This window comes from Polypterus senegalus, chromosome 10 (assembly GCF_016835505.1).
Source record: "Polypterus senegalus isolate Bchr_013 chromosome 10, ASM1683550v1, whole genome shotgun sequence".
Classification (NCBI taxonomy): Eukaryota; Metazoa; Chordata; class Cladistia; order Polypteriformes; family Polypteridae; genus Polypterus; species Polypterus senegalus.
In genome coordinates this window covers 38,210,125-38,230,336 of record NC_053163.1, presented here as the reverse complement: position 1 = coordinate 38,230,336, position 20,212 = coordinate 38,210,125, and the positions used below count along the sequence as shown (strand labels likewise).

The 20,212-nt window shown below is 37.6% G+C and overlaps 1 protein-coding gene across 3 annotated transcripts in view; it reads right to left on the bottom strand.

Moving 5' to 3' along the window:
- atrx (ATRX chromatin remodeler) overlaps nt 1-20,212 on the bottom strand; it is a 352,828-nt gene that overhangs the window by 298,963 nt on the left and 33,653 nt on the right. The window contains exons 2-3 of one of the 3 annotated variants that reach the window (XM_039765743.1): nt 12,472-12,569; nt 1,157-1,209 (exon numbers count right to left, since the gene is read on the bottom strand). In XM_039765743.1, coding sequence (XP_039621677.1) covers nt 1,157-1,209; nt 12,472-12,569 — 151 coding nt within the window. The remainder of the gene's footprint in view (nt 1-1,156; nt 1,210-12,471; nt 12,570-20,212) is intronic. The other 2 variants (XM_039765744.1, XM_039765745.1) reach the window with 2 other exon arrangements.

The window sequence follows — 20,212 nt, the reverse complement described above, 5'->3', positions numbered from 1 at the left end:
AGCTACTGTGTATATGAAAATGTGCTATATAAATAAATGCTGTTGTTGTTGTTGTTGTTGTTGTAAAACACCAAGGCCCAACATGTAGCCTGGTGGAGAAGGATGTAAAAACACTGCACATCACTTCAATGCCATCATTTTTCAACATGAATAAAAATTCAAAGTTTCACCCCAGAGGATGTTTTGAATAAACACCTTCTACCTCTTCTTCTAAGCCAATGATAGAGATGGCAGAAATGAGAATGTTGAGATAGCTGTGTGCAGCTATAAAAGGGTAAGAATGACAAATGAGACAATCAAAGAGGTATGGACAAGTGGTGAGGAAAGATAATGAATATGTGGGCAAAAGAGTGATAGGAATGAAAGTACAAAGGAACAGAAAGCGAGCAAGGCTAAAGTAGAGGTGGATGGATAGAGTAACAAAAGATCTGAAGAAAAAGGGTCTGACGGGGAAAGAGGTGCAGGACCAAGCTGGATGGAGAGGATTGATCAAGCACATCAACCCTACATGGAAGTGGGAAAAGATGAAGAGGAGGAGGAGTAGGAAGCAGCACTAAAGCTACTTTTCCTTTAATGAGGTTTACTTTATAACTATGAGCAATGTCATAATGCTTGTTACGCCTTTATTTAATGTAATGTAAGTTAATCAAATGTCAGTGTGGTCAGAAGCTCCTGTATGTATGCATATATTTAAAAAAAAAAAAACAAAAAAAACCTTGTATCACTGAGCAGAGGCAAGCTAAAGAATTAGGATAATTAAACTGAGTCATTTGATGGAGTATGTAGAGAATTCCTCCTCAAAGTCACACAGGATGATTAGAACATCCTTAAGCTTAACTTTCAACAGAAGCAAGTCATTCAGAAACATTACCATAATACACCATAGCTATCTGTGGTGATTTACAAACAATGGATACTGAAACTAGAGAAAAAATAAGCACTTGCACAACTACCATGACATAAAGCCAGAATTAAAAGGATGATGATACCTAAAAGAGACAAGTCTAATGGGTCAGTAATAGCTTGGAGTTGGCATTATCTTTAAATGTGATTGTTTCAAAGACTAGAATCACTTAATTGTTAAACACGTTATACCAATACAAACTTTATTAGCTTATCAAGCACAGAATGAAAGAAAAGAAAGCTTTTGACCCACCTCTTCCATGATTTGGTCCTTTTTGTGCAATTTATTTCCAGTGAAATCTTTACCTGATAATAGAGAAATAAATTGTAAATATAAAAATAGCATTTATACTGACAGAAACTAAAGTATTAGCACTAAAAATATTTAAAAGGTTGTAATGTGGCATTAAGTTCATTCTGGAAAGCTACATATAAAACTATGTTACATTTGTAATAGCCTTTCTTATAATTACGATCCTGTTTTTTTAATTGACTTGCTTTTTTGTATGTGTTTCAGTTTCCACTATCAAGAGGTCAAGAAAGGCTATAACTCAAAGCACGTAACTAAGAACAATTCTGGCACAGTGAATTCTTACACAGTAATCATCTCAGGTTATGATCACTTAAATTCCACTTACATACCAGGCAGAAAAATACTATAGACAAAAATATTTTATGCCTGTCTAATTTAAATCTGGATATTTTTCTACATAAGGTGTTCAGTGCTATGAGAAAGACAATCATACTTGAATCTAAACCATAGTCTTTGTCTGGAACCAGACAAAGCACGGCTGATTCTACATAAATAGAAAGTCAAAATTTTAACACTAGAATTACCAAAGCCTACAAAAAAAACTTGTAAAACCCGGCCCACATTAAATCCCTTCTCAACTCTCCATCAGCACCTTGTGTCTTATAAATGTGTTGACCAACACAAAGAGCCTTCTGGATCATCCCCTCCACCACCACAGAAAAGGCAAGAATTTCTCCCAGCTCAAGTCTTGATTATCTTGGAGTGAAGTGCTGGAGATTTAGAGGGGATATAACAGATCGTCACTTGGAACACATGCATTTCATGCGTGTTCCATGTCTACAACAATCTATGTAAACACATCGTTATAACATTTTTCATGTTTTAGTGATAAATGACAAAATGCGGACATGAACTGTATAATGTGTGATCACTGAAGTCCAAATATTAAATAAACACTTTCACAAAAGGTACAAGTATACTATGACAGCTTCCGTGGTGCAGTGGTAAGAGCTCCTGACTTGCAACCAAGAGGCCGCGGGATCGATTCTGGGTGTCTCACAAACTTACCTTTTTCAGTAGTGAGTTGCTCTTACTGTTAATATTATACAATAAAAACACACATTTGATTTGCATCTGTAACAGCCAGTGTAAACAAAAGCATTTTTTTTTCAACTTTTATTCTCTCAGTCACGATACAACCCATCCCGACCACCACAGATCTGGCGCTGTTAGTTTATATTTAAAACTGGGAATAAATGTACATGTGAGTGGTGTTTTGACATAATGGAACTGGAAATTCTCTGATCTGGAGGGATAAAAGCTGACACACAAACGCTGGTAAATCTGCCTTCTTTGTATTTCATTGTCATTTGAAATTTTTTTTATTCAGTTTTATTGAGTGTTCCTGCTCACACTGAATTAGTATTTAAAAATGAACAGCATCATCCATCCATCCAGTTGCTAACCCGCTGAATCCGAATACAGGGTCACGGGGGTCTGCTAGAGCCAATCCCAGCCAACACAGGGCACAAGGCAGGAACCAATCCTGGGCAGGGTGCCAACCCACCGCAGTGAACATCATCATATCAGGTGTAAATTTATGGTACTTGTAAAAGTTAGCTTTTTTTTTTTCAGTTTTATTCTCTTAGTCACGTTCACACTCTCCCAACCTCCTGATTTGACCGTAACTAACAGCGTAAGCATAAATTTACACCGGATCTGACGCTGTTTGTTTTCAAATAATGTTGCATTAGTGCAATGATGTTTTCTGATTGGTACTATTCAGGTCATAAAATCATTTCTTCAAAATATCACATATATTTGTCCCTTTCTTTTTTTTCCCCGGTGCTGCGTTGACATCATGCACCAGAAGGCGCGAGTTTATTCAGTGCAAGCAGAAGCACACGGATGGCCGGTTGCTATGTGCTACAACATGCTTGATCTGGTGGAGATGAACGCACATGTACTGTGCAAGGCATGTACGGGGGCCACTGAGAAAAGAAGAGTGTTCATGGTTCACCTTGCAGAGAAACTTCGTCGGCACTTCTTACAAGAAAAGGCGATGTAGTAAAAAAAAAAAAAAAAAAAAAAAAAAAGGATGCAACATCGACAAGCTTCTGCTCCAAGACCGCCACTTCCCACAGGAAAGCAAACTTAGTTAGTGTCAGGTGCCCCTCAATGTAATAGGAACCACTGCATAGAGAGAAGTGTGTACATTTCAACAGGTACACATGTCGCAAATGTAGGAAGGACGTCCTTGGGTGTGGGGGAACTGTTAGCATTTGAATTTGATTATTGCGTATAGCGCGGAACTGACCTCTCTGTACTATTCTTTCCTCTGCATGTCCTGGGTTACAAAAGAAACACCACCATGCACCAAAATGTGGGGACTGGGCAAGATCGGGGCTGGGGGGGACGGGACGTGTTCACTGATTACAACCGCAAGAAGGTATGCGAATGAATATGAAAAATATGAATAATGTTGCATCAGTGCTACAAGTTTTCTGAAATGTACTATACAGGTCATAAAATGAATTATTCCAAATATATAAACCTAGGTCTCTCTTTTTCGTCAGTGGGGCTTTGACATCATGGACCATAAGGTGCATACTAATTCAGCATGAGCAGGAACACTCAATAAAACAGAAAAAAAAAAAAATCAAGTGACAGTGAGATACGAAGAAGGCAGATTCAGCAGTGTTTGTGTGGCAGCTTTTATCTCTCTAGATCAGAGAATTTCCAGTTCCACTGTCTCAAAACACCACTCGCATCTAGTTATTCCCAACTTCAAATAAAAACTAACAGCACTAGATCTTGGGGGCAGGAGTGTGGGGGGTTCGTATATGGTGATCATGACCGAGAGAATGAAAGTGAAGAAAAAAAACGCTAACTTTTACAAGTACTATATATTTACACTGGCTGTTACAAATGCAAATCAAATGTATGTTTTTATTGTATAATATTAACAATAAGTGCAACTCACCACTCAAAACGGTAAATTTGCGTGGCACCCAGGTTGGAACCTGCGGCCTTTTGATTACAAGTCAGCGGTTCTTACCACTGCACCACGGAAGCTATCATAATGCACTTGCACCTTTTGTGAAAGTGTTTATTTGATATTTAGACTTCAGCCTTCACACATTATACAGTTCATATCGACATTTTGTCATTTATTACTAAAAAATGAAAAATGTTTCTGTATTAACGGTGTGTTTACATAGATTGTTGTAGACATGGAAGACACATGAAATGTATGTATTCCAAAAAACTATTATTTCCCTTCTAAAACTCCCACACTTCACTCCAAGATAATCAAGGCTTGAGCTGGGAGAACTTCTTTCCCTTTCTGCGGTGGAGGGGGGGATGATATAGCAGGCTGCTTGTGCTTATCGCTTATTACGACATGAGCTGTATTGTTTGAGTAGATGGGCTGCTTGTGTTGATTGACACATTTACAAAACAAGACTGTGACTGAGAGGTGTGAAAGGATTTAAGGTGGGCCGGGTTTATGAGTTTTTTCGTAGGCTTTGGTAATTCTACTGTTAAATACCGATTAGGAATTTTTATCACCATGAAGCATGTGACCAGCTCAACAAGGCATAACTAATCCTCAGGTAGCCATGTTCTGTTTTAGCAAATAAAGACAATGAAAAAGCAACAGTGACAGAGGTATCCATCTCACCAGGAAACCAAAGCTGGAAGTATGGTAGCTCTATTGAATATGCAAGATTATATTTCAAACTTTTAGGAACAATTCACTAAAATGTTAAATTAATTTCAGAAATTAAAAACTAAAACGACATGTAAAGTAGTAAAAGAACAGTAAACTACAATCCAGCATCAACTGCTGTTAAAACTATAAGCTCTGTTACTAACAAATGGAAAACTTTTAATTAAAGTCAAAAACAAAATTAAATTAAAATTTCTAAATGAAGATCTGGAGGAGTACAGGGAAAAAAAGAACACAAACCACTTTGTAACTAATGACTGTGGCAGTGGATTGGGCATATCCAAAAATCAATGAAAAGGTAATCAAAGTTTCAGCACTCTGGAAAACACATGTACATGCCTACTATTACATGTGCTACCTTCTTTTAAATCAGGTATTACATTAAAAAATAAAACACCTAACATGTAAATCACTGATTATACTGGGATTCATGTCAATGCTAACATGAAAAAATTTACACATTTCTAACAGATTTTTTTTTTTGGCTCCATATTCTTGATGCTCTATTACAAAGAAATCTGTGGACTATGTAGGCCCATTGAAGTAAACTGAAGTCAACATAATATTCATGGAACTAGCATGACGTGATAAATGCTTTGTGATTTAACATTACCCTGCTGGAAGTATCAATTTGAAAAGAGAAACTGTAACCATGAAAGAATGCATGTGGTGTCAGCCATACCTAAGTATACTAGGGCATTCAAATGATACTTGGTATTAAGAGGCCTAACATATAACCAAGAATAAATTCCCCACACCATTACACTGTAAGCAAGTGCATGTACTGTTGACACAAGACTGAAAGGATCCATGAGTCCATGTTGCTTATGCCAAATTCTGACCATACTACTCTCATGTTAAAGCAAAAATTCATATTTGCCAGATTACGTTTAATTTTTTTCAATGTTGAACTGCTGTTTTTTTAGACTGTACTGACTGGCGACCTCCCTTTTTATGTAACAAAAGCTGAATTTAGCATTATTTTCTGCTGCTGTACACTGTTTTACTATAAAAGTTAATGCACAGTGTTTTCAGAGATGCTCATTTATAAACCACTGCTGTAAACAACTGTTATTTGAGTGTTTGTAACCTTTCTATTTGCTTGAACAAGTATTTCCATTGTCCTCTGTCCTCTCTCAATTATTTTTCTTTTTTTAACTTTATCGGCCACAAGACTACTATTTATTGTATGTATTGATTATCATACACCTATCTGTTAATTTATGAAGCTGTAGTGCATTAGTAATGAAGCAGAGTTTTCTTTGATGCTGGAACTACCAAATTCGGCACTAGTAACCACATTATGGTCAAAGTTGCTTAGATTGTGGAATTTGATCATTCTAATATTTGACCAAAGATGATTTGCTGACTATACTTGTATGCTATATTCACTGTGCTGCCAGCTCATAACTAACTGGCCATTTGGCGCAGAAGACAATTTGTGTTACAGAGCAAGTGAATCTAAATGAAGTAGCCACTAAGTGAATACAAACAGACTTTCTACAAATTTTCTAACGGGAATAAATTGTGACTATACACACAAAAGTAAACCAAATGCTTGTTCAGTTTCCTTATGTAAATGGTAACAAATAGAGAAACTTTAATTAATGTCCAAATTTTCACAAAGAAGTATATATTGAGCCAGAATTAACTAGCAATCAAGGCAAACCTACATTTATAAAAATATATTAACTAGAGATTGTCAGAGGTGGCTGGGTTGATGACCCCGCCGGGACGCCCAGGAGGACCGGAGGAGGGCTTGCGCCTTCCCCAGACCATCTGGGGGCAACACCCCTGGTTCCTTTAGGGGCCACGGGTACAGAGCTTTGAAGCTCCACCCTGTAGGGGCCGTGGTCACCACCAGGGAGCACCCCCATGCCTTTGTAGCCCTGGACCTCAGCACTTCCACCACACCAGGATTGCCAGGAAGCACCTGAAGCACATCCAGGTGTGGATAAAAGGGGCCGCCTCCCTGCATTCGTGGTTGGAATAGGGAGAGAAGGAAGGACAAGGTCTCTGGAGGAGACAAGGAGGCGGCCTGAAGCAAAGAGGCAGTGTGAGGCCAGGACTTTGGGGAGTTTTGGGGGTTTGTGCACTTGTGACTGTAAACAGTAGTATTGTAAATAAACATGTGGTGGTGTTAACAAACATGCCTACCTGTCTGTGTCTGAGGCTTAGTCCAAAAGATATAATTAAAAAACACTCATAAATTAAACTGTTTTGAAACTGAAAACCAGTTGGGGGGGTTCGCAGGTCAATTATTATAAATTCAACTTTCACAACTGAATCAAATCAAGTGTAACAACACTGCCAGACCTTGATAAAATGGGTTTTGACACACATCCTCTCTGTTCCTCCTATTTTTCACACTCTAATAACAAAGGCTATCAGATCATGACTTATTAGTCCAATAAGTGCTCTCTCACTGGCAGTTGCACTTTTTTATAACACAGACAAGGAAGAAGCAGTGAGGCTATAGCGAAGGATTTAGCAAAGAAATTAAGAATTCATACTATAGTCAGACTAAGATACTAGCATTTGTATTTACTTGTGTTCAAGCTAAGGAAAAAAAAAATTTGTGCCAAAACTATCTCAGAATCAAAACATATGATGAGCACAATATGCAATGTTTATCTTCACTTATAACAGTTTTCAATGTTACAGACCACATAGTGCTTCAAACATTTTAAGTACTGATAGTGTTACTTGTGACTGCTGCTCTTTATTCTGCTTAAATGCATGTTGGTAGGCTGGTCATGAGCAACGCTGCATCTTCTTCAACATTTTACTTATCATAAAGGATAATAATGCAAGTTTTTAAAATGATGTGTTCAAAACCAAAATGCTTGCACGCTAACAGTTTCTTTTTCCTCTCTTTGTTCCTACTGGATCGATTACACAACTTTGGTGTTTGCAAGAGCCATTTGTTAGTTATATTAACTAAGGAAATACTTCCATCATATGTTAAAATATTTACCTATATAGTACTGCACAGTCAGGCTTTATTATAACCATCACAAGCTAAACTATCAATTTAAAATTCTAATTATTTATCATTCTGACTACAGACTAGTTCAGTTTAAGAGCTGCCTTGCAAAATTGCACTGAATCTACTGAACGTACTGAGCATACTGAATATACTGACGCACTGAAGTGAAGATTATGCAAGTTTACCATGGAAAATAACCAAGCATAGAAAGTAACCAAACTTTAAAAGGAGAAACCATTTTTCCCTGCATATGTAATAGCATTCTTTTATTTTTGTGACATGTTCCTTTTATAAAATTTTTACTAAACTTTTTTTTAAAACAAACTTTATTAGACTGATGTTACTTTGTTAGGCGCTTGACTCATGTGCGATCCTACCTTGCCAACTCAGTAACTGTTCAAAATTGGGAACCTAGAAAAGACACAGCTACACTGCTGTTTTAGTACCACAATTGCAGTTAGTTACTTTAGGGCATTTGTTTTATGATAGGTAAACACTGTAAACCAATAACTGTTAATCTGAACTGTGTAAACAGGTAATATCTAACTGAATCAAGATTCTCGTTCTCTGTTCAATTTTCTTTCCAACAAATCTATAAGCAGGAAGTTTGCAATGCAACATCAGTAATCTCCAACACAGACAGAGATAGAATCATTGGCCATGAAAATACAATGCACAAATTTAGAGACTACTATAAGTCCTTATATTCTATTCAGTTTAAGAACACAAGACACAATGTGTTTTTTGATACATTATGGATACCACAGCTAGATACTCTCAGTGAAGAGGACTTGGATAAACCTCTGACACTATTAGAATTACTAGATGCTACAAACTCACTTTAGAGTTGGAAAGCAGCAGGTCCTGGTGGGTACCCTGCTGAATTTTATAAAAAAAAATTCAGTCAAGTTAGCTTCCCTATTATTGCCAACATTTATAGAAGCTAGAGACAAAAAAAAAATTCTCACCAAGCATTAGTTACCATTTTTCCTAAAAAAATAAGAACATATTACAATGTGCATCATATAGACAAATCTCACTTCTAAATAATGATGTTAAGATACTCTCCAAAGCCCTAGCTAGGTGGTATAAGAAAGGGGTATTATAGAGAAGGACTTGAACAGAAAATATCACTACATGCAGATGATACAGTATTGTATATCTCAGACCTACAGTCCCTAACAGTACTAGTAGAATTTCAAAAGATATTTGAATAAAAGTGTGCTCTTTTCAGTGAATTCTCTAGCAAACATTAGATTGGGCACCTTCCCTCTTAACATTGCAGATCAGTTTAAATACCTAGGGATCAACATCACAAGGATACATTCCTTGTTTTGTACACCAGTAAATACAAGATATCATCAATATACTACCATCCCAATTGTCATTCATTCACTCAGAATATGGAACCAATGTAGGAAGCACTACAAGTTAGAGAATATTTTATCTGTGGCACATGTACATGATAACCAGCTCTTTCCACCCTCAAAAACTTACACAGTTTTTAATGTTTGGAAAACGTATGAGATAAAATCCTTAAGAAATTTGTATATAATGTTTTGCATCTTATGAACACTTAAACTGCAAATTTAACCTCCCATCAACACAATTTTTCCACTATCTGCAAATTAGAAACTTTGCTAAATGAAATCTGCCCAATTGCCCTCACCTCCCACCTATTTCTATTCCAGACAAGATAATGATCAGTCTTTGGGACTCGAATAGCATTTCTATCTACTATAGATAGAATAGTACTTGTTTATTTAGTTTCTTATAAATAACTCATCAAGCATAGTGGAACTCAGTTTAACAGGAATACTCCAATCGGTAACAGAAGAAATATTTTATTCTCATTTTATGGTTTTTACTCTGTTAAATAATAATTAATTTTTCTTTACATATTTATAGAATTTCGTGATTTTTCACTACAATAAATTATTTTTCTTTTGTACACACATTTACAGATTTTACTAATATTCCGGCTGCAACTGAGGGTTGGGCACCAAAGGGGCTTGCCCCCCAAGTAATATATAAAAAAAATTAAAAGTCCCTTCCTTTTAAAAGATTCCAGAGTACAGTGGGAAATGGATCTCTTATGCAACAGTAAGAGTGGAAGGCAGCCACACACAGAATTCACTCAAGCTCCATATGTGCAAAACATTCAATTATTCAACTTATTCAAGCACATATATCTCATTAAAAATTGTCCAAAATGTTTCCAGGGCAAGATCCAACCTGTGAACGTTGCAATCGAGCTAAAGCTTCACTGGGTCATATGTTTTGGGCTTGGTACCAAATTAACAATCTGAACAAAGAATTTTTAAATGCCTATCAGACCAGCCTTAATGTCACAATCACTCTTAAACCATTCATAGCTGTGTTTGGTGTACTCCTGGATGGGCTAAAATGAAGGAGGACAAACAAACAACAGGTAGTCCCCAGGTTAGGACATCGGACCTACGACATACGAACGGGGCTGCAGCTGCGACACATGCGCCTCAGTAACTGCCGCTTCATCATCTTCGGTCTGGGGACGCTGCAAGCGGCGATGCATGCGCCTCAGTAACTGCCGATCCATCATCTTCGGTCTGGGGACGCTGCAAATGGTGGCTGGACGGAGGCAGTTTCGCTGCAAGCGCAGTGTTGTGTCCCTCGGGCGGCTCCCAGCAGCAAGCGGTTTCACTGCCAGCCCACCACACACGGCTGCCCCATTCATTCTAGGTGGGCAGCTGGTAATGCTGGTAATGACCCGGTTGTGGCTGAACGGGGGGGCGGGGGGTAGCCTTGTAGTGTGCCTCGGATGGCTGTGTGTTGAATAGGGGCAGTGGTGTTGCATACGCTGCAGGCAGCATACTGTAATGGAGGTGACTGTGAGGTGGGCTGGTGATGAACCAGCCCTCGCTGCCCCCATTCATTCTCAATAGCAAGCCTGCTTGTACTGTTACACACATAGCAGGAAGTTGTCTCTTGTCAGTAGAGGGTGGTCCAGATCTAATCATGCAGATCGTCTGGATGACTTTTGATTTATGCAGGGACAATTCCAATTCGGCACAAAGACGATTCTTCATGTCGTCAGTTCGCACACTTCTTGATGGTCCGGGATTTTTCGGGTGATTTTCTATGTAATAAACTGAATAAGTTATAGCATAATGAAAATTGCATAATTAGATCTGGACCACCCTATACATCAGACGTGTTGATGACTGGTGCCTTTCTGCTGTGGTAGCTGTACAGTGCTGTGCAGAAGAGCTCATCTTAACCTTTTGTCTTCACCCTTCAACAATGTCTCTGAAACACAAATCCGATGCAAGTGGTAGTGATACCGTAAAGAAGAGAAAACCATCATCATTGAAAATAAAGTAGAAATAATAAAAAGGTCAGAGAGAGGTGAAACCCCATCATTCATTGGCAGAGCACTTGGTTACAGATGGTCAACAATATCATTTATTAAAATAATGTACCTGTTCTGACTTGCATACAAATTTAACTTAAGTACAAACCTACAGTCCCTATCTCTTACGTAACCCGGGGACTGCCTGTAATTGCCTTTACTTCACTACCAGCATATAGACTGGTCTTGCTCAATTGGAAGAACCCTAACCAACCTCTTAAGTTAGTGGGTAACTGATGTTATATATTATTTGAAATTGGGGGAAAAAAAAAAAAATCTGATTCTCACTTTAAGGATCTGTTCAAAACATTTTTAAAACCTGGCAGGAACTATTAAATAACATTTTAGAATAAGCGTTTACTATATATTGGGTGAGGAGACTCCTTTCTCTCTTTACTACTCTCAACAGTTTTGCTCTGGTTGTTGGCATCTCTCACGGGTGGGAGTTGATTTAAATTTAGTTTTGTTAAGTTTGACTTGATTGTATGGAATGTTGTATGCTTTTAATAAATTCAGTAAAAGAGCCAAAAAAAATTCGTTTATATTCATCTTCTTAAACAAAGAATTAAAATGCCTAAAAACAAACAGAAGCAGGCAGAATCAACTACTTTATCAGCCATTTTGTGTCTGCCCAGCATGAAGTGAGCGAATGAGAGAGTGAACAAGCACACAAAGTAAATGTCCAAAGCCATGAAAGAAAGATTTTAATAGCAAACCGAAGAATGCACACTGCATGTGTTTCACCAGAGCTCCCAAAGCTTAGGCACCAACCACCTATTGTACATAAGCATAAAATGTGGAATAAATTGCAGGCGTGCTATCATGCTAGTACAGCAGACATTCTAGAGGCACAGGACCACATGACCTTCCCAGTACTTGGCGGAATTCACCAAAAATAAGAAAAACATCAAATCTGCACATTTTGAATTGCTGTAACTTGAAAGTAAAAAGTACACATTTACACGTTTCCAATTCTTTATACAGAGCGTTTACCAAATTCCTTGTATTTCAACATCCCTAACATTAGCTAAACACACTTAACATTCTAAACTGATTACTCTCTATATAGAACCTAACCTTAGCAACTACTACAGAACATTTTGCATTGTTCCCTATTATCTTATGCTAACATAGCGAAGTGATTTTCATCTTAATATTTAATATTTAGTATTCTCTTCTGCGCATGTTCACATTAAAACACTTACCAAGATACCTGCCTGAAGTTGGAGAATCTTCAGATTCTTCTGATGAATAAGCTAAATATTCATGAAGTTTTTCCACTAATGTATTCAACTTGCTCTTACTAGAAGAAAAATTAAAATAATGTTATCAAGAAACAGTTATCATTTAATGTATGAAACTGAAATCACAGGACCTCAATTACCAAGAATACAATATTAACAAATATTACAAACGGTTTGTCTACTTCACAGGTAAAAAAATCTAGAGTGCTCTCCACTCGGCTTTCTCACATAAGTAGATATTATATAATAATTGTATGAATATGTCAATTTGTGAAACATAACTATTTAAATTTCAAGTTTATTTCATACTTTTACTTTGAAATGATAAATTTCAAATTACAATGTTATTTTGTGTTTGTTAAATAACAGTTAAAAATAATATTGGCAATGTAATTAATAATCTGTTACTAAAATATGTGCAACGTCATTAATTATCTGTTAATAAGATGAATAAGAAATTTTCAAAATTATGCATTATTCTAGCCCTGTCTTTAACTCTTTCATCCTCTTTATATGAAACATCCATCCATCATCTAACCCGCTATATCCTAAAATCACAGCGTAAATGTGTATGCAAATGATCAATTTTCTGCTGCCTTTGCAATACTGTTCGCTTTTCAACTCTCAAATTTAAATAAAAATTTTAATTTAGGTAATAAAAAAAATGTTCAGGCAATCCAAAAATAAGAAAAAATAGAACAAAATTGATGAAAGATCAAAACATATATGAAATACAATTCATGGATTTAAGCGTAAGAACAAACTAAATGTGTAGCAAAAATCAGGAAGGTTTTAAATTGTAAAGAATATCTATCCATCCTTCCATCCATTATCCAACCCACTATATCCTAACTACAGGGTCATGGGGATCTGCTGGGGCCAATCTGAGCCAATACAGGGAGCAAGGCAGGAAACAAACCCTGGGCATGGGCACCAGCCCACCACAGGGTGAAGAATATCTATACTTTAACTAAAAATAATCTCTTACCGGAAAAATTATAAAACAATGATTTTATTGATTGTAATATATTAATTTAGCTCAAACAACCACCGTAAATAAACATAAAATAAAATTTAATTTTGTTAACAAAATAACGTGTAATAGTGAAAAACAAAATTACCAACTCTGTTAGTGTTCATATGTAGCCAATCTAATAAGTATAAAACACAAATACTGTGAACAAGCCCCGGACACAGACAGGCAGACATGTTGAAATTCCACCACCACACGTTTATTCACAATATTTACAGTTCCCAAAAGTGCACACAAGCCCCTTCAAGTCCCCCAAAGTCCAGGCCTCTCTCACTCTCTGCCTTTCTTTGGGCCACCTCCACTCTCTCTTCTCCTGCTTTGTCCTCTCCTCACCCGACTCCAGCCTCGAATGAAAGGAGGCGACCACTTTTATTCACAACCGGTTGTGCTCCAGGTGCTTCCCGGCAATCTCCCACTGACACATCTCCGTGTGGCGGAAGTGCCGGCTGTATCCCCCCCGAAAGCACTCCAGGTGTCCCTGCTCCTGGTGCGGCGGAAGTGCTGTGGTCCAGGGCTCCAAAGGCATGGGGCGCCCCCTGGCGGCGACCACAGGCCCCTACAGGGTGGAGCTTCAAAGCTCTGTACCCGTTGCCCCCAAAGGAACAAGGGAAGTCGCCCCCAGATGGTCTGGGGAAGGTGCAAGCCCTCCTCCGGTCCTTCTGGGTGTCCCAGCCGGGTCGCCACCCCAGCCACCTCTGACAATACTAACAATAAGTTTCATAATTTCACCAACAAATTAAATACCTTTCATGGAATTCGGAACCAGCACAATGAGGAAAATTTCACAAACACTATCAAATCACTAAAAGTACTGTATTTTAAGCACAAAACCAAAAAAAGCAAAAGGTACATTTAAAATAACAACAGCTTAAAACAATTTGCCTTACAAGACAGTAACAAGTTCCTAAATGTCGAAATATGATCAATAAACCTGCTTCAACAATATCACAGAACCAACTGTCAAGAAAGCATATTGTAACATTGTCAGTCTAGAGTTGGTCTCATCTGTTTCAGGGAGATGTACGTGAGAGACGGAACTTCGTTAGCGGCAGTGTTTTTTTTCTTTTTTTTTTTTTAATCATCTAGAGGTATCCTGTATTTACTGAAACCGAGGGGCTTCAATTTTAGTATATATAACAATAAGTTGCAGAAAATGGCTCAGAAAGAAATAGAAAAGACAGGTAAAGCTTCGTCGAAGCCTAAACAGGCCTCAAGTTCAAGGTTCGGCCTGCCAGAGACTGACCTGGAACATACAGATGACAGCAAAGATCTCCTGGGACTTGACACTGCTGCATCGTCTCCAGCCTAGAGCGAAAGTAAAAGCGAATGTGCAAGTGAGTCGGGCCAGGAGTACTCGCCAATTCCAGAAAATGGCCTTATTTTCCGCGCTGTCAACAACCTGTCGCAAGCCAGCAACACCAATTCCAGCTGGGCTTGCTACTCCACCCGTGAAGCACAAGGAAGACCGAAACAAACTGTCTTAGCTGAAGGTAACGATCGCCACAATTATCTACACTCTCAGGTTGGACATAAAAGAGCTGAAGAATAATATAAAGAAGAATAAAAGTGATATAAAGGACATACACAAGACCAATGTGAAGCTGCTTCAGGATATTAAAGACCAGGAGAAACGTTTAAGTAATCGCATTGAGGCAACCTTTAAAGCTATGCTAGAAAAAATTGAGGAAATAATACAGGAAAATGCGTCCAAGTTTGAGAATAAATTTAGAGCACTTGGTGCTCAGTTTGAAGACATTAAGCAAACATTCACGACTCATATTGAAATAGCTGAATAACTGGCAACTACCGCTGACAGAAAAGCAATGGCTGCAAATTCCAAATGTGCTTGGAGGCAGACTAACTACACTGGAAGATGGCTACAGAAGGAATAATATCAAAATCAATGGTCTCCCTGAAAAACGTGAAAGTACAGACTCAGTGAAATTCATAGCTGAACTATTCTCTAAAATAACTGTAGAGGACTTTAAATTGGACACCAAGATATCAGCATTTTACCGCACACGTGGATTGAATGCCTCAAAACCTAGAAGCCTCATTGTGCATTTTGACAAATTACAATCTAAATTAAATATAATGTTACTTCTCAGACAGAAACAAGAGATTATATTTCAAAATTACCACATTCGTAGTTACCCTGATTTTTCAACTTCAACAGTTGCTGAATGTGTTGCATTTTACAACATTGAACAGCACTTATGGAAAGCCGGGATTAGATACAGCCTCTTGTATCCTGCTAAATTGAAAGTGGACATTCAAGGCAAAATGTACATTTTTACTTCTCCGCAGAAAGCAAAAAGTGAGCTAAGAAAATTGATTCCAACACTTCTTGAAATAAGATTGTGAGTATCACTGTGTCTTGACAAGGCAAAGAATATCTTATCTGCTGTTTGAGCCATTCGCAATAAGACTTGTGTTGTAATTATACATCCTATTTCCTTCTAGGTCATTTTTCAATTATACACGTATATATATTTTTTTTATTCAAAGGGGACTGTTTAACATCACACCCTTATTTTAATGTTTTAGGACTTACTATCAAATGTTATCTGCTTATCCATTGCTACTGTTGGGTTTACTCTTTCAGAACCTGTTTAAGATTATCTTTTATGTTTATAATGGGCTGTACTGTCAACAGATATCTCAATTTAAATCCTTATACACCACTGCTGGGGGGCTTGCTTTGCTTTAAAGTGCTCTGTCTCTACATACAGTGGAACCTCTCAGAAACGTCTCAGAACATGTACAAATCGGGTTACGACCAAAAAGTTTGCCAAACTTTTGCATCTGCTCACAACCACACACTCGGGTTACGAACAAGCCAGTTTCCCTTCTGGTTCGTACGCACCAATGATTTCCGGACATGTTCAGTCTCTACCTGTACAGTACATTGTTCTCGGTCAGATGTGCATCGCGCAGAGGGACTTTATGTTACTTTTCTTGGTTGTTTATGGTTAGTTTTTGTATAAATTATGGATTTTTCAAATGTTCATTTTTTTCCCTGTGCTTAAAACTCATTAAAAAAAAGTTTTTACAGTGAGCAGTTCGTAAGGCTATAGTGTGAACTCCTGCAATGTTAGTTTTCTCTGTTCAAGGTTTTCTCAGCGTTATTCAGTATTTTTACATTCAGTTTACTATTACACTGTACATTCTATGGTATAATTAGCTATTTTTGTGCTTAAAAATCTTTAAAAAATATATACATACATCTCATATGGTCCGGAACGGATTAATTGTATTTACATACAATCCTATGGGGGAAAATTACTTCGGGTCACGACTAAATCGGTTTTGCAACCAGAGTTTTGGAACAAATTACGGTCGTGACCCTAGGTTCCACTGTATATCAAAGGACTGGGACTTTGTGAAGTGTTGTCTTGCCTCACATGAGGAGGCAAAATGGGGGGTGAAACAAAGACAGCAAGCTATTTCTAATCTATCCTTTTAAACCTTAAAATTCTAATCTATCCTTTTAATCTTTAAAATTCTAAGTGTCAACATAACAATAGGCTTCATGGCAATTAGTCCTGGAAAAACTGGAAATTAAAGGTCAAAGCTATCTTATGTAATAATGTAGTCTTAATTTTAAGACTACAAAATGTCAACAAAAGTTCAGAAGCAATGTCTCTATGACAAAACAAGTTAACTTTGTGAGCTGGAAAATTAAAGGTCTCAATCAAGAATTAAAGAGAAAGAACGTATTCTCTCACCTAACAGATCGAAACACTAAAACAGTATTTTTACAGGAAACCCACTTATTAAGAAATGATCAGTTTTGGTTGCACAGAGACTGGATTGGCCAAATATTCCACTCCAGCTCAACAAAGAACAACTTCACTTGTAGTATTAGATGCAGTATCTGATTATGAAGGGTGATATGTGATTGTCATGTGTAATTTAACTGTAAAGTGATTCTGAAAAATATATATGCACCCAATGTGGATGATAGGGTCTTCATCCAAAACGTATTTGCATCCATTCCTAATGTGAACCCTCATAAAATTATAATAGCCGAAGACTTGTATTTTAAATCCAGACCTGGATAGGTCTCCTGCCACAGAGGCGATGATATCTAAGGGCTCGTTTATACTTCACGCTCAGAACGCATGGACGCCCACATCATGGCTGCCACACGTTCCCAGCATTCATTTGACACATCCTCCGAGCAGGTCCTCAGAAATTAACGCGACGCGTGCACGAGTTGCAGTACCAGCAAAAAGTCGGGTTCAGTGTGCTAAAAGTCGGAACGTGACGTCGAGTCTCTGTTTACTATCTACGTGTGACAGAAAGCCTCTATGCGGATCCTACAGGATTGATGTGCGCGCTTCGATGTTTGATGAATGGTTCTATGTGGTGAAGCAAAATGCTGACATACAGATACATTCGTGGTGCTTTTATAATCAAGCGTCACATATTCCTGATCGTAATGACACGATACATTTTAAATACCTCACATATCTTTTGTGCCGTCTTTTTTTTTTTTTGCAACTTCACAACAGCAACATAATGTACAGCGCTGTATGTAAGCCACTGAGAAAAAAATTAAGGACACGGTGAAAACGGGTATTTTGTGATTAAAATGGAAATTTCGGTTTTAATCTTGAAATGTCCATTTCAACCTCAGTTTACTTTATCATTAAAGCAGACCATCGTAATCATCATCCCAATTTTTAATTGCTATGGCATGCAGCAATAGATCACCACAAAGAACACATTACATGTATGATATTCCAACTCTCTGCAAATTTGGATTCTTTAGATTTATACTTGATATCACGTTCATGACGAAATGCATTAAAGTATGTATGTTACATTTTACAGATAAATCACTGATTTCATTTAAATAATGAATATTGTTAATAATTACAGACATGGGGGTGACACGGTGGTGTAGCAGTAGCACTGCTGTCTCACGGGGAGTCACGTCGCTGGTATTCCCTGCTTGGATTCCATACTGTGCTCCGGTTTCCTTCCAAAGATATGTAGATTTGGGGATTTGGTGCCGCTAAAATGACTCCAGTTTATGTGTGTGCTTGTATTCACCTTGCGATGACCTGAGGCCCCGTCCAGGGATTGTTTCTGCCTTGTGCCTAACACTTTGCTGGAATGAACACATCCCTGGATTGATGAATTTAATCATTAAACATCCTTTTCAGAGATATTGCAGTAAGGTGTCATAGGAATTTAATGGGTGTTCCAGGCAATTTACAACACAGAGAAGCCGAACCTGTTCTCACCGTGATAATATCTCGCACTAGCACCTGCTGGATTCCTCCAGATTTATGTAAAGTACGCACGCAAGTATAAACAGTAAAACACTTGCGTAGCAGGAGCATCCGATGCAGCATGCATCGCGTGAAGTATAAACCAGGCCTAACACTGCAAAAAGAATTACACAGTTTGTAATTGATCATAACTTAAGAGACCCTGGAGATTTCTAAACCCAAAATCGAGCATATTCCTTCTACTCATCAGTGCATCACAGTTACTCAAGAATTTCTTTGTAGATAACAATTTCTTGGCCACAGATAAATCTTGTTAAGTACAATGCTATTGTTATCTCAACCACGCCCCTTTAACCATGGAGCTCAAATCATCATGCCCCACATACTTATCTCACAGCTGCCGTGTTAACCCACTTTTATTAGATGAGAACTGTACAGAGTTTATATCCAAGCACATATTTTTTTTTTTTTTTTAGAGACAAATACATTCTCAGAGGTCCCTGCAGGAATACTCTGTGGAAACTGAGGGCTTCCTTAAGATGACATATTTCATTTCTCTCCAACAAAACTAAATTGGAAACCAAGAAGGTTAATCAGTGAAATTACCAGAATAGATCAAGAACACACCAGGTTTCTAAATAAGTCACTTTATTGTTTAAGACAGGTTTTGTATTAAGAACTCGAACTCTTAACAAAAGAAACGAAACAACTCATTTTTAAATCATGACATTACTATAAACACAGAGAGAAGGCTAATGAGATCTAAGTTCATCAAATCCAGAAACAGTTCGCAATGCCATAACAGTAAATACCAACACACACAAAGGCAAAATCACTGACCATAAAATTAAATGCACAGATTTAGAGAGTAATAAAAGTTGTTATATTCTACTCAGTTTAAAGGAGACAAGATACAGCCTAATGCGTTTTTGGAAGCATCACAGATTCCACAACTAGATACTCAGTGTAGAGGAATTGGATAAACCTCTGACCATCTCAAAATTACTAGATGCTATAAACTCTCTTCACAGAGAGGCTGATGGCTACCCTGCTGAATTTTATAAAAATAAAAATAATGTTTAGTTAGCTCCCCTTTAATTTCCAACATTTACAGAACCCAGACAATAAAATTCAAACTTTTTGCCAAGCATTAATTACTGTCTTTCGCAAGGAAAATAAGGACTTATTACAAATGTGCATCATACAGACCAATCTCACTTCTGAATAATGATGTTAAGACACTCTCCAAAGTTCTGGCTAGAAAGATTGAGAAAGTGCTTCCTTTGGTAATATCACAAGACCAAACTGGATTTATTAAAGGCAGACAGTTGGCTTCCAATCTTCAACGCCTTTTTAATGTAATATATTCACCTAAAAAGTCTACTACCACAGAGATGATATTATCATTGGATGCAGAAAAAGAATT